Here is a 15,716-nt window from a genome sequence, read left to right on the forward strand (position 1 = left end):
TAAGGTTTTTGGGAAGCGTCCTCACGCGACTACTTGCGATCTTGTCGTCGAACCCTGCTGTTTCGACGTCATCGACCCCGCTGCTTAGACGTCGTCGATCCTGCTGATTCTGACCCGCGTCATCTATCAGTATATCTGATCAGTACGCATCATCTGATTTGACTTTATACTTCAGTTCTTCTGATTTGGTCATGATTTATATTCGGAATTTAATCTGGAAAATATCTAATATTTCAACATAACACGTGTTGGAAAACACTTCTAAAATGTTTCACTAATTAGTCTAGTCAATTCATCTCACATAATAAACCTAGCACATAATTCAGAACGAAAATGCTTTAGTCCATCTTTCAGAATGAACATGCGTCGTATCATGGACTACCCATTATTTTTATGTAGGAATGAATATACATTCGTGAGGTTATAAATGCATATTATTGCTTTCTAACTTTATGCATATTATTGCCTCCATCCCCACATTTGAAGGTAGCAACAACATTATTGCTTTCTAACTGTACTGTGCAGCTTGCGCCCACAAGAGATCGCGCGAAATCGAGCGGCGGGATCTAGGTGCAACAAATGCGAGCGGGAGGAGAGGAGGTGGCGCGAACCTTGCGGACATAGTCGCACACTCGTACTCACTCTCCTTCTCAGAGTCAGAGTCCTCGAAGGTGGTGACGCGGTCGCCGTATGCCATGACGCGAGGTGGCGACGGGGGAGGGGAGGCGCTGCGGCTGAGCTGAGCAATGAGGAACAACTTGCGCCGACTTGTCCTCTTCCTCCTCTGCGCGCGCTCAGCCTTGGTGTTGACACCTTTTCGGAGGCGCCAATCACTCAAAAGAACCAGCGGCGGTGCTCTCTGGTCAGGCGCGGACGGTCCGCGGCTTGGGGCCGGACGGTCCGCGACCTGGCGCGACGTGGCGGTGCTCTCTGGTCAGACGCGGACGGTCCGTAGCACAGGGCCGGACGGTCCGCGACCTGGTGCAGGAGCTCGGGTTCCCTGCCTGACGGCCGGACGGTCCGCGCTCTAGGGCCGGACGGTCCGCGCGTGCGCAGGGGCGGCGGAAGATCGCCGGCAGCGCCTGGATCTCGCTCCCGGGAGGGACCCCGTCGGGGAGGAGAGATCCTAGGAGTTGTCTAGGCTCGGGCCGACCGACCTAGACTCCTCTAATCGACGTAGAGTCGAGGAGAGGCAGAGAATTTGGGGATTGGAATACTAAACTAGGGCTAAACTAGAACTAGACTAGAACTACTCCTAATTGTGCTGAAAATAAATGCGAGATAGAAGTTGTATTGGTTCGATTGTTGGGGGTTTTAATCGGCCGTAGCCCTTCATCTATATAAAGGGGGAGGTCTGGATCCGTTTCCAACTGTTTCCTGAGTTAATCCCGCGGTTTTAGGTAACAAATCCCGCGAGAAACGAGGAACCCTAACTGACTCTGCGCGCGCGCGGACCGTCCGCGCCACCACCGCGGACAGTCCGGACCGCGGACCGTCCGGCCTCAGGGCCGGACCGTCCGCCAGGCTCATTTTAGCCTCCAACATATGCCCCCCTGCCTTTTGGTGCAGTTTGACGAACCAAAAGCATATGAACTAAACCTGATGTAAGTCATCAGCTTTTCAAAATAGAGATCATTCAATAAAGCACCAATGTATAAAGGCCGTTTTGGATTGTATCTTTCTCGGCCATGACCATTTGATCAATGGATCAAAATGAATAGAATGGAGGTGCCCCCCAGCCTGGATAGACAAAGGGACTATACATGTACCATGGATTCATCGTCATGCCATTCCATGTTTGAACAGGATAATATACCGACGATGAGTAAATAGGTGGAAAGTACCCTGGTCTCATAAAATGAATAGGCGATGCTTGTTGTGTCGCCTTTCGGGTCGTTTTGTTTGACCGTTTTGTTTTAGCAGGTGACCGAGGTTTCTTTGTTGACCGATCACGTGGAACAGTCTTTTTGCTAGTATTTTTGGAGAGCAACTGATCAAAAGTAGGATCGGCTTTGATCAGCCGATTATATGTGCTTTGACCTTGCGTCTTTTTCCTTGCTTTGTGTAGAGGTTGACGCCTTTGGTCATAGGTGGACTGTCCGGCTGAGTTAGCCGGACCGTTTGTCTGAGCACCGGATTGGCCGCACGTAGGTGCCGGACCATCTACGATGCTGGGGCTAGGCTGATGTGTTTGGTTTATTAACTGTGCCTGCCCCCCGGCGTCTTCGGACCTTTTAGCCTTCTCGTCCGAAGCCTTTCGAGCAATCTCCTTTTGTGATATATCTGACATGCGAGAATTGCTGATGACGATGCCCTTGCCTTTGCCTTTATCAGCCATTTCGGGCCGAACCAAGACCTTTTTGCATGTGAGTTCTATTGTATTAACAGGAAAGGGTTGTGTGTCTACTTGCATCTCCTGAAAAGCCAATCGACCCTCATTTATGGCCGATTGTATCTGTCGACGAAAAACATTACAATCATTGGTGGCATGAGAAAAGGAATTATGCCACTTACAATAAGCACGTCTCTTTAATTCATCAGGAGGAGGAATAGTATGAGTTAATTTAATGTTGCCGTTTTTCAGTAACTCGTCAAATATTTTATCGCATTTGGCAACATTAAAAGTAAACTTAACTTCCTCTTGTCGATTCTTTCGAATCGACTGTAAAGCAGAACACGCTGAAGGTTTAGCCTGTCCTGGCCAAACCAGTTCGGCGGTGTATACATCCGTGGATTCATCGTCCGAATTATCGTATCCCACTAAATGCATCTTATGGCTAGCCGATTTTGATGTTTCCTTACTTCGGCTTTCACAGGTCATAGCCCGCTGGTGTAAGTGCACTAATGAAAAGAATTGGGTGCCATCTAATTTTTCTTTTAAGTAGGGTCGCAACCCATTGAAAGCTAGCCCTGTCAGTTGTTTTTCTGCGACATGAATCTGAAAGCATCGGTTTCTAGTGTCCCGGAATCTCCGGATATAGTCATTAACCGATTCTTCAGGCCCCTGTCGGACTGAAGCTAAGTCAGCCAATTCTAACTCATGTTCTCCTGAGAAGAAGTGTTCATGAAATTTCTGCTCTAATTCTTCCCAAGAGTTAATAAAGTTTGGTGGCAAAGCTGCGTACCATGCAAATGCAGTATCAGTAAGGGACAACGAGAATAAACGAACGCGGTAGGCTTCCCCATCAGCCAATTCTCCCAAGTGTGCTATGAATTGGCTTATATGTTCGTGTGTGCTTTTCCCACTTTCACCAGAAAACTTAGAGAAGTCTGGTATTCTAGTTCCCTGTGGGTATGGCACGGTGTCGAATCGGTGGCTATAAGGCTTCCGATACGATTGCCCTGTACCTGACACACTAACACCGAGTTTGTCCCTGAACATCCCGGCTACCTCGTCTCTGACCCTCTCTGCCATGTCCGGCGACCATCCATTAAGTTTGTGGGTGGAGATTTCAGGTTGCCTGACATTACTCTGTCGGCTTTCCTCCCAGGTATGTTTGAGGTGTGTGTTAGGTGTCCTATTAATGTCACCAGCTCCTGCCCTATACCCCTCAGGCTCTCTTGTGGCCGAATAATATTCAGCCCTATGTCCATGAGGTGGTATGGCATGATTATAATGTGTTGCTGGTGGGGCACCATAATGTTGCTGCGATGAATGTGGGAACTGTGCGTATTGCGCAGCTCTCGGCTCTGCGTATGCAAATCCGGACGGTCCGGCGTAAGAGGCCGAATGGTCCGCGACCTGGCCAAATGGTCTGAAGGTATATCCGGATTGTCCAGCCGTATATGGTGCTACGTGGGTAGTCTCGTACCCAGACCGTCTGTCGTAAAGAACTGGACGGTCTGCGATCGGGCCGAATGGTCCAGGGCTGTGCCCGGATGGATCGGCCATATATGGCGTGACTTGGGCAGTCTGCGCATGGACTCGTGTAGAGTCGGATGGTCCAGCGTAATACGTCGGCCGGTTCATGCCATATCCGGACGGTCCGACGTAAGATGGCGGACGGTCCGCAACATATCCGGACGGTCCGGCGTGATGCACCGGACGGTCCGTGATGGGGCCGAAGTGTTCAGGGTTGTACCCTGATGGTCCGGCCATGTACGGTGCGACCTGAGTGTTTTGTGTGCGGGCCTGCATCTGGTCGGACGGTCCGGCGAAATACGCCGGACGGTCCGCGGTATAACCGGACTGTCTGAGATGATGCTCGGACGGTCCGGTCGCGTCTAGTACCTGCCGCGTGCCTAGTGGTTGCGGCTGTGATGGTGACACGAAAGCGTGCATCGGCATACCATATGATGGCTGGGTCAAAGGTGACCCGTTTATAGCCGATGTGTTTGACGTGGGTGGCACTGTATTAGACTCTCGCGATGGAAAATTAGGAGCAGCTGATTTCTCGTATGCACGTAAATGCATTTTAATAGATTCATCTACATATCGCTTTAACTGATCTCCTCGTTGATCCATGAAAGTCGTAAGAGATAGATCTGGAGTACTTACAGCGGGACCCTGCAGTGGAGGTAGGAGAGACTCCATATCGATCTCCCCTTGACGGACGATCTTCTGGTGGCGATCCACCGTGAAGTGTGACAAGTACTTGTCCGCCGCCTCCTTGCGCCTTTCGGAGAGTTTATGCAGCAGTTCCGCCTCTTCCTTGTCGCGTTGTTCGTTCCATTGCCGCATCACCTCCTTCTCATCGCGCATTACGAGGTCTTCAAAGGGCCTTTGGTCATCAGCCGGGAGCGCCTCCATGGCCGGCTTGATGATGTTGGTAGTGGAGATCTTGGTGAGATCCTTAGAACCGGCCATTTATGGGCTGATTTTTAGCAGATCTAGACACCTAGTTCCCCAGCGGAGTCGCCAAAAGTATGTTGACACCTTTTCGGAGGCGCCAATCACTCAAAAGAACCAGCGGCGGTGCTCTCTGGTCAGGCGCGGACGGTCCGCGGCTTGGGGCCGGACGGTCCGCGACCTGGCGCGACGTGGCGGTGCTCTCTGGTCAGACGCGGACGGTCCGCAGCACAGGGCCGGACGGTCCGCGACCTGGTGCAGGAGCTCGGGTTCCCTGCCTGACGGCCGGACGGTCCGCGCTCTAGGGCCGGACGGTCCGCGCGTGCGCAGTGGCGGCGGAAGATCGCCGGCAGCGCCTGGATCTCGCTCCCGGGAGGGACCCCGTCGGGGAGGAGAGATCCTAGGAGTTGTCTAGGCTCGGGCCGGCCGACCTAGACTCCTCTAATCGACGTAGAGTCGAGGAGAGGCAGAGAATTTGGGGATTGGAATACTAAACTAGGGCTAAACTAGAACTAGACTAGAACTACTCCTAATTGTGCTGAAAATAAATGCGAGATAGAAGTTGTATTGGTTCGATTGTTGGGGGTTTTAATCGGCCGTAGCCCTTCATCTATATAAAGGGGGAGGTCTGGATCCGTTTCCAACTGTTTCCTGAGTTAATCCCGCGGTTTTAGGTAACAAATCCCGCGAGAAACTAGGAACCCTAACTGACTCTGCGCGCGCGGACCGTCCGCGCCACCACCGCGGACCGTCCGGCCTCAGGGCCGGACCGTCCGCCAGGCTCATTTTAGCCTCCAACACTTGGTGCGGCATGCTCCGCATTTAGCTTCCTCTGCAGACGACGCTTGATGAAGGTGGATGGTGGAAAGTGTCACAGCGAGGCAGGCGACTGATTTGTTGTTGTACGCATGACGGCGCACGCACACCGGTGAGGCACATCCTTATCTACAGCGAGGCGGGCGAGCGGTTGTTGCTCACAGTTCATTGCTGTACGCGCGATGAACAAGAGATCAGTTTCACCTGTGACGCCAGACCTATGAAATTGATGCTTTATATGAGTAGAGATAGAGATAATGATTAGTTAGATATGAATGTGGAGCCAACAATTCATGTTCGAACCCTCACTTGTATATAATTTTATCTTATTTTTATATAAAGCGAGATGAGAAGGATTGATGCACGGCGACTATAGAATTATGAAAACTGGTACTTTATATAGTAGAGATTACTTCAGAATTTCAGGTTCACTTATCTATTTGACATAAAACCTGTTCATAAAGGTTTTTCTTAATACAATAATACTATACGGAAGCCCTACATTTGAATGCTTAGAATGAATGATTACTTAAAACCCATATGATTAACACTGGGATATCACAATAAAGAGCAGAAATCTTTTGTCGAAACAAACCAATACTGCTTCAAAAATCTAGAATATAGACCACAGTAGCTCAGCTCCAGAAGTGCTTAATTTTATAAACGTTGTCAATATGGATTTCCCAGAGTCACAACACAAAACTACACATGAAGAGTACACTAATGGTTTTCAACTTGTAGATGTGAGTCGTAGTCCACCAGGATTGTGGATGAACACGAAGCTGACAAATTGCAGGAACCACTTAACCTAGAGTTCATCTTTTGGTGCTGGCAAGCAGTCCTCATCCCAGAAGTAGGGGAATTTCAGCTTTGCAGCTGTATGAGGCATACTCCAATCATCGTATATAAATCTGTAACAGGAGATGCCACTGAATCTCAGAAAAGTATTTGTTGCTCATATGTGTGTTATTAACTTGCAATGAATTATTCACTGTACAATCGAAATTGCTGCAGATACACACCAGAAAATATGGTACTGATAAAGACGATGATGATGTCAACTGTAAGTCGGTAACAAAACAAAAGAGATCACGACACATGTGAATAATACTACCACATTTTATTTAGAAATGTTGGTGGACAATTACTAAAGAAGGTTAGATCAATAAATCAAAGTGGTATAGATCGTATCAGATGTTGAGAATGCCAATTTTTGAATACTTCATCAGGTATATAGCATATTTAGCAATCTTGCAACAAAGTTCAATGTTTAATTACACCGATATTCTTATATTTGCATGTATTTTCTTAGATAAGATCGGCATTTTACATTTGCATCGATACTCTCCATCACAGGTTACTCTGAACTCTGAAGTACTATGTATTCATGGATCAGTTAGCATATGTAGTTGAATGAAACACAATGTTAAAGTAAGATATGCTCACATCTTGACCGGTGGGCGCGATATGATCACAAGAACTTGCAAATCTTCGTGCTCATTAGAATTCCAGACCTGCAAGAAAGAGAAAGATGATAGACACTAACAAATAGGCCCTACCCAAGCTCCAACAATATCTTAAAACTAGCAAAGGTACAGTACCATATAATCAGCAGAGTTGTGCAAATCAGGACACGAGATATCACTGTATCAGACAAAGTAAAAGTGCATATAAATGACAACCCTTCTCTTTTACCTGATGTGGATCATTTACAGGGATCGAAAATGTGGTATTCTGAAAGACAGGAACTTCCTGCGGCTGTCCTGGGTACTTCAGCGAGCTCGACCCGAGTAAGAGCGTGCCTTTCCCCTTGAGGACAATGAAAACCTCTTCACAAGAATGCCTGTGGATTGGGGTCCTTTGACCTGGACCAAATGTTTGTAGCCACACTTCCACCTGCAGGAAAAAAACATTTGATAAAGAAGCAAGAAGGAATCATAACCGCATCTACACCGTACATAGATTATTCGAATATGAGACATGAGCCACCAAACATATCTACACATAATTAAGTCCTTTGAACTAATAGCAACATGAATGAAATTAGTCTACTTCCAGAGTTCACATAGAAAGCAATAAATTATCATGCATCCAAGTGGCAGTAAGATCAGGCCCGAGAAGGGCAGGAGCGAAGTGTGCACAGGCACAGGGCCGCCAAATCGATGGGCCCCAAATTTTTAATTTTTTTTGCTTTAGCTCATTAACAACATAAGTAGATGTTAAGACAAGACCACCGCTGTTTTGTCAGTCTCACGCCACGGTGATTAGATTAGAATACTATTACACCGAATCGTCGTCGTATGGGGTTGGTGTTTTTCTTTACTATACAAGGTCAGTACTGTGTTTACTCTTTTAACATTAGTATTTTATATGGAACAAAACATATTTAAGTTATTTGAGTAAGTGAAATCATGTCTTAGCTATACTATACATATAAATTTTCATATATATTTAGGCTGTCTCCAGCGACTCCTCTATCTTATCTCCTATCATATCCCCTATTTCAAACATCACTCTGCAAATATTATCAAACAGCGACATCTACAGTGTCGTGTCCCCTATTTTACACGATCCACACCGAAGACAGCCTCAGAACCTGGTTGAGTTCGCTCCGGGTCCCCATATTTTAGGAGACGGCCCTGGGCAGTACCTATCTAGAATATCCACAAAAATCAGCCCCGCACATATAACAGCATGCTTATACATGAGCAAATTCAATTAATCTTTGAACTACTCGAGTACTCTGATGCCAATATTGTTTGGGGAAACAGACTGTGGCCCTAGGGTTTATTCCTCACCTCCTTCGTCCCGTGAGCAAGAGCACCTGTGACAGTTATATGCGAGAATCCTTCCCTCCCGTAGTTGCGCTGCTGCATTCGGCTTATGTCTCTCACCAGTGAGTTGTCTGGGTACATCAGAATATCATCAGTGCACTAGAAAAGATTTTCTATAACTGTATCAAAAGAAAGATGCTCACTTCTGTCGCGAAGTCGCAAGAAACTGTCTCAAATCGAATTAGCGTATCTAGAGATACTACTAATTCACACACACACACACAAAAGTAATAGTGAGACCTGGGAGCGGGAGCTAAGGCTAAGCGACAAATTTGAAAGTTTCAGGAAATCCGGGAAGGGGGGAGGTGCACCTCGCGGGCAGGACGACTCGGCTACTGGGAGGGAGGAGGCAGCGGCCGCGAGGACGGACGCGAGGAGCAGCCCGCGACCGACGGCGGCGAGGTGGGGTCTCGGGGCTGCCCCGGTGGCGGGTCGTCGACGCACCATGTTCGGGAGGTGGTATCCTCCTGGAAAGTCCGGTGCCTGGCTCCTGTTTATGAAACAGTCTCCTTCGAAATTCAGCTGCTGCGGCCTGCGGACTGTGAATGTTACTGCTGTGTTGCTTTTTTCTGTATACTAGAGGCGTCTTTCTCCAGCCCGTGAACTGTCAATTGGTTTGGGTTTGCATGAATGATGAGGTTCAACCAAATCATGCATGAAAGTTGTCCAGACAAGCAAAGTAGAGTTTGCTGTGTATATAATTGTGGGAAGCTTTTAAGCAATTTCACATTTAACTAGCTAATTGTTTTCTTTGTTTAGGAAATACTTCCTAACTCCGCATAACTATGGACCTGTTTGCTTCACTTCTCTAGCCAGCCTGACTCTCATATGGAACCAGGCTATAGCCTGGCTCTCATATGGAACCAGGCTATAGCCTGGCTCTCATATGGAACCAGGCTATATAGAGCCGAGCCAAGGAGATGCAAATACGCTTGTTTGGTTCACTTTGCTAGTCAGCCTGATTCATTAAAGATATTATTTTTTTTGTATGAATACTTGCTGCATGAGATCAAAAATTATTAAATAAATTAAAGATCTATTAATAAACACTAATTATATGTTAAAAATTATTTAATAGACACCAATTACATGTTAATAGACACTAATTATATGATAACAGTTTTAATATTAAGTATATATTTTTTGTTTGAAATATATAGCATGAGTGGTCTAGTTTTGTTCGTAAAAATATCAAGAATACAGATATAAAATCGGTTTGTGATTAAATCTTTTAATTAGAAGGGACATCATGAGCTTTTATGAGGGAAAGAAAAGGAAAGCTATAATATTTTTACAAACAACAAATTGTTGTGTTGCTATTACAACTGACTTGTGGACAGCTCATAATAAAAAAAGAGGATATATGGCCACTGGACATTTTATTGATGATTCATGAACACTTAGAAGCTGCATTTTGAGGTGATTGCATGCTTTTTCTTGTTCTCCAATTATTGCTTGTTGTTAATTTTTTGACGGTTCATGAACATTTTATTGCTTGTTGTCCAATTATTACTTGGAAACTCTATTGATGTCCAGTTATGACTTAGAAACACTACTTCTGTCCAATTATTGCTTTTTGTCAACTTTTGATGATTCATGGATATTTTATTGCTTGTTGTCCAAGTATTACGTAACACTATTGGTGTCCAGTTATTACTTAGAAACACTATTGTTGTCAATTTCATTTTTCCTTGTTGTCCAATTAATATTTTGCAACATTTTATCTAGGTTTACATATGTGCCATGCCCTCATATAGGAGAGGCAATCTATGATGCACAGCACAAGTGTCTCTGGAGTTGGGATATTGATAGGAGGGTAACAATTGTCACCCTTGACAATTGCAGCTCCAACGATGCCATGATTGGTTTAATCGAGACTTTAAGGAAAATGGACGCCGTCCCATTTGACAAGTGATTTGGTGTTTGATGATCAACATAATCGGTGAACTAATGTGTGTGCAAGTGTTTGTGTTTTGTAGTTCACAGGATGCAAAGTGTATTGGACTGAGGCTCTGAGGATGCAACACCTCAAAAGAAGACCTAAAAGACTCATAGAATACTTAAAAATACTCAACACAAGTCTAAGACACAAGACCAAAAGAGCCCAAGAAAAGAAGATTGAAGAATAATTAAGTGGATTGTTGGCTGGCGCGCTGGATCGGTCCGGTGCTGCACCAGACCTGTTACACAGAGAGCTCTGCAATCAGTCTCTAGCCAGGTGACTATCTAGACCGGTCCAGTGGTGCACCGGACCATAGTCCAACGGCTAGTTGCCAACGGTCATCTGACGTGGCATGCACCAGACTAGGTCCGTGTGCACCGGACCTCTGCACTATAGCAGGGTTTGTGTCAGAAGCGGCAATGACTAGCTAACATGGAGGGTTCGGACAAGCGTTCCGGTCTGCACCAGACTGATGTAGCTGAGGTGCCCGATCTTTCGGCGAGTAGAGATAATTCCGATTTGGCGGAAGTTGACCCTTGCGATCCGACTACGACGAGCAAGCCCGAGGCGCCAATGCAATCGCTGAACCAACTCCCTGTGGTTACCGACCTTGCTGATGCGAGATCGGCCTGATCACGAAGATCGTTTCCTGTGCGCAATCGAAGAACGAACAAGAAAAAGATGCGAGCAATCTAATCTATTACTCGAGGGTGGAGTTCTGAATACACGAAGACAGCGCAGATTTGCGCGTGTTCGAGAGTAGCTAAAGCTAATGTAAAACAAAACTCGGAAAATAAAGGAGGCGCAGCTCCTGTATAAATAGAGAGGGGGCGCAGCCCTAGGGGCGGCCAACCCTAGGTCGTCCATAATGGGCCGCAATTGGGCTGGTCGTCTATTCTTCCGGGCCTTCGTTCTTTAACAACATGATGTAGTTCAATTCTCTTGCACGGGCCCGAGTCACTGGCCCAGGTGGAAGGGGTGGCGCCTGGACTGGGGAAGATGGTGCCTGGGCTGGAGAAGGTGCTGCTGGTGTAGATGTGCTCGTGTTGGTGTTGATGTCCTCATCATCCTCCCCTTCTTGAACTGAAGTCGTCCTCGACGGCAACTCCTCATCTTCTCCCGCATACGGTTTCAAATCTGCAACATTAAAACTAGTGGAAACACCAAACTCCGCAGGCAGGTCAAGGATATAAGCATTATCATTAATCTTGGTTAGTACCTTAAAAGGACCAGCAGCACGAGGCATCAATTTAGAACGGCGCAAAGTAGGAAAACGATCCTTTCTCAAATGCAACCAAACCATATCACCAGGTTCGAAAGTAACTAGTTTCCGGCCTTTACTACCAGTAATCTGATATTTAGCATTGGCAGCAGCAATGTTTTGTTGAGTTTGTTCATGGAGATTAATCATTTGTTCAACATGTGCAAGAGCATCTATGTGTGGAGCGTCCGTAGCATCAAGCGAAAACAAAGCAATAGGCGCCCTAGGAATGTAACCATAAACAATTTGAAAAGGGCACATCTTTGTAGAAGAATGTGTTGCATGATTATAAGCAAACTCAACATGAGGTAAGCAATCCTCCCAACGTTTCAAATTTTTGTCTAAAACAGCCCTAAGCATGGTAGACAGAGTTCGATTAACTACCTCAGTTTGACCATCAGTCTGAGGGTGACAAGTGGTGCTAAACAGCAATTTAGTTCCTAATTTATTCCACAGAGATCTCCAAAAATGACTCAGAAACTTGGCATCACGATCCGAGACTATTGTATTGGGAATACCGTGCAAACGAATAATCTCTCTAAAAAACAATTCAGCAACATTGCTAGCATCATCAGTCTTATGACAAGGTATGAAATGAGCCATTTTGGAGAATCGATCAACAACCACAAAAATGCTATCCCTCCCCTTCTTAGTTCTAGGCAATCCCAAAACAAAATCCATCGAAATATCAATCCAAGGGGAAGTAGGAACAGGCAAAGGCATATACAAACCATGGTTGTTCAACCGTGACTTAGCTTTCTGACAAGTAGTGCAGCGTGCAACAAGGCGCTCAACATCAGCGCGCATCCGAGGCCAAAAGAAGTGGGCAGCCAACACCTCATGTGTCTTGTAGATGCCAAAGTGCCCCATGAGACCGCCTCCATGTGCTTCCTGTAACAACAAAAGACGAACCGAGCTAGCTGGAACACACAGCTTGTTAGCGCGAAACAGGAACCCATCCTGTATGTGAAATTTGCCCCATGGTTTCCCATTAATACAATGGCCGAAAGCATCTTTAAAATCAGCATCGTCAACATATTGATCTTTTACAGTGTGCAAACCAAAGATTTTAAAATCTAACTGTGACAGCATGGTATAGCGACGAGACAAAGCATCAGCAATAACATTGTCCTTCCCGTTCTTGTGTTTAATAATGTAAGGAAAAGACTCAATGAATTCTACCCATTTAGCATGACGACGGTTCAGATTTGTTTGGGTACGAATATGTTTTAAAGCCTCATGATCAGAATGAATTATGAACTCACGATGCCAAAGATAGTGCTGCCATGTATGTAAAGTGCGCACTAACGCGTAAAGCTCCTTATCATAAGTAGAATATTTCAGACTAGCACCGCTTAATTTTTCACTAAAATAAGCAACTGGTTTTCCTTCTTGTAATAAAACAGCACCTAGCCCAATACCGCTAGCATCGCATTCAAGCTCAAATACTTTATGAAAATCAGGCAATTGCAATAGGGGAGCTTGGGTTAACTTATCTTTCAAAGTGCTGAACGCTTCCTCCTGCGAATCACTCCAAGCAAATGGCACATCTTTCTTTGTAAGCTCATGTAGAGGCGCTGCAATGGAGCTAAAATCACGAACAAATCTGCGGTAGAAACCGGCAAGTCCAAGAAAGCTCCGAATTTGTGTGACCGTCGTCGGTGTAGGCCACTCCCGAATGGCAGCAATCTTGCTGCTATCCACCTCAATGCCCTGTGGAGTAACAACATAACCAAGAAACGAGACACGCCGTGTGCAAAAGATGCATTTTTCCATGTTAGCGAATAACTGGGCGGCACGCAATGCATCAAAAACAGCACTTAAATGTTCCAAATGCTCTTTCTTAGATTTGCTGTAAATAAGGATATCATCGAAATAAACAACCACAAACAATCCTATGAAGGGCCTCAGAACTTCATTCATCACTCGCATAAAAGTGCTGGGAGCATTAGTCAATCCAAACGGCATAACCAACCATTCATATAAACCAAATTTCGTTTTGAAGGTTGTTTTCCATTCATCACCCAGTTTCATTCTAATCTGGTGGTAACCACTACGCAAATCAATCTTAGTGAAAATAATGGCACCACTAAGCTCATCTAGCATATCATCAAGGCGTGGTATAGGATAGCGATAACGAATAGTGATATTATTAATAGCACGACAGTCTACACACATACGCCATGACCCATCCTTCTTGGGAACAAGTAACACAGGAACAGAGCAAGGGCTAAGAGACTCACGAATGTATCCTTTGTCAAGCAACGCCTGTACCTGGCGCTGAATCTCCTTCGTCTCATCCGGATTTGTACGGTATGGTGCGCGGTTTGGAAGCTGTGCACCGGGAATGAGGTCGATCTGGTGCTCAATGCCACGAAGCGGTGGGAGACCCGGTGGTAAGTCTTTGGGAAAGACATCAGCGTACTCCTGCAAAAGGTTAGCAACCATAGGGGGAATAGCCAAAGATGGTGCATCATCAAGTGAAATGAGGACACTAGAGCATACAAGTGCATAGCATGGCAAATGAGCACCGTGTAGATCATCAAAATCAGCACGTGTAGCAAGTAAAACAGGAGCCTTCAACTTAATTTCAGAAGGAACAGAGGGCGATGGATCAAGTTGTTTAGCAGTTATAGCAGCTCGGGCAAGATCATCTTTAACAATTTGTTCAGGTGTCATTGGATGTATAATTATTTTCTGACCCTTAAAAATGAAAGAATAATGATTCGAACGACCATGATGCAAGCTATCAGTATCATATTGCCAAGGTCGACCAAGTAACAAAGAGCATGCTTCCATGGGAATAACATCACAATCAACAAAATCAGAATAAGCACCCATGGAGAAAGGAACTCGCACGGAACGCGTGATTTTTATTTTACCACCATCATTAAGCCATTGAATGTGATATGGGTTCGGATGCTTACGAGTGGGTAACGACAACTTTTCGACCAGCATGGTACTCGCCAAATTGTTGCAACTGCCGCTGTCGATAATGATGCGAATTGACCGCTCCTGCACAACACCCTTTGTATGGAACAGAGTGTGTCGCTGATTCTTCTCGGGCAAAGCGACCTGTGTACTGAGAACACGCTGCACAACAAGACTTTCATACCTATCAGCGTCGCCCGGGTTGACATGTACCTCCGCCTTAGCTGCATGGTCAGTGGCAAGTAGTGCATGTTCAATTTCTTCAGAATCACTAGCGGAAGAGTACTCACCATCGTCACGAATGAGTAAAGTGCGCTTGTTTGGACAGTCCCGAATCACATGGCCAAATCCTCTACAGCGATGACACTGAATATCCCGTGTACGACCTGTGGGTGGGGCAGTGCTGGCTGGTTTGGTCGTCTTCTCGCGTGGAGTAGTGGTGGACGTGGATGGCGCAGGGGGAAATGGTGCTGAGGTGGATGTCGAGCTTCGTCCTGCAAAAGGGTTAGAATATTGCCTCGAGCGGCGTCCCTGCACTTCACGTTCAGCTTTGCAAGCATATTCAAATAAAGTAGTCATATCATAATATTCCTTATAATCAAGTATATCTTGGATTTCGCGGTTTAAACCACCACGAAAACGTGCCATAGCAGCGTCGTTGTCCTCCAATATCCCACAACGAATCATACCTTTTTGTAACTCCTGGAAATAGTCCTCAACAGATTGAGAACCTTGCTGAAAACGCTGCATTTTATTAAGCAAATCACGAGCATAATACGAAGGCACAAATCGATGTCGCATCGCAGCTTTCAACTGATCCCAAGTGGTTGGAATGGTAGTGGGATGTTTTATTTTAAACTCACGCCACCAAATTAAAGCAAAATCAGTAAATTCACTAATAGCAGCTTTAACCTGAGAATGTGCAGCAATATCATGGCATGAAAATTTTTGTTCAACCTCTAACTCCCAATCAAGATATGCAGCAGGATCATATTTGCCATTAAAAGGTGGAATTTTAAATTTAATCTTAGAAAATAAGTCATTAGGGGGATTACGAACCACACGGCGTGCACGACCACGGCGATCTCCATCGTCCCACTCAGTGTCACCGCCGTAGTCCTGCTCCATCTTTGTGGTCAACGC

At 45.8% G+C, this 15,716-nt stretch overlaps 1 protein-coding gene across 2 annotated transcripts; it reads right to left on the reverse strand.

Moving 5' to 3' along the window:
- Positions 1 to 6,146: 6,146 nt before the first annotated feature.
- On the reverse strand, positions 6,147 to 9,102 carry LOC118473544 (auxin-binding protein 4). Of its 2 annotated transcripts, none has more exons than XM_035963353.1 (5): positions 8,751 to 9,102; positions 8,404 to 8,510; positions 7,301 to 7,501; positions 7,052 to 7,119; positions 6,147 to 6,516 (listed from the first exon to the last, which is right to left on the reverse strand). In XM_035963353.1, the coding sequence occupies exons 1-5, from the start codon at positions 8,884 to 8,886 to the stop codon at positions 6,414 to 6,416; spliced, it is 615 nt and encodes a 204-aa protein (XP_035819246.1). In that variant the 5' UTR covers positions 8,887 to 9,102; the 3' UTR covers positions 6,147 to 6,413. The 2 variants fall into 2 exon arrangements, with proteins under 2 accessions (XP_035819246.1, XP_035819247.1); XM_035963354.1 differs by having other exon boundaries at positions 6,147 to 6,666.
- Positions 9,103 to 15,716: the final 6,614 nt, after the last annotated feature.

Source organism: Zea mays, chromosome 10, assembly GCF_902167145.1.
Source record: "Zea mays cultivar B73 chromosome 10, Zm-B73-REFERENCE-NAM-5.0, whole genome shotgun sequence".
Lineage (NCBI taxonomy): Eukaryota > Viridiplantae > Streptophyta > Magnoliopsida > Poales > Poaceae > Zea > Zea mays.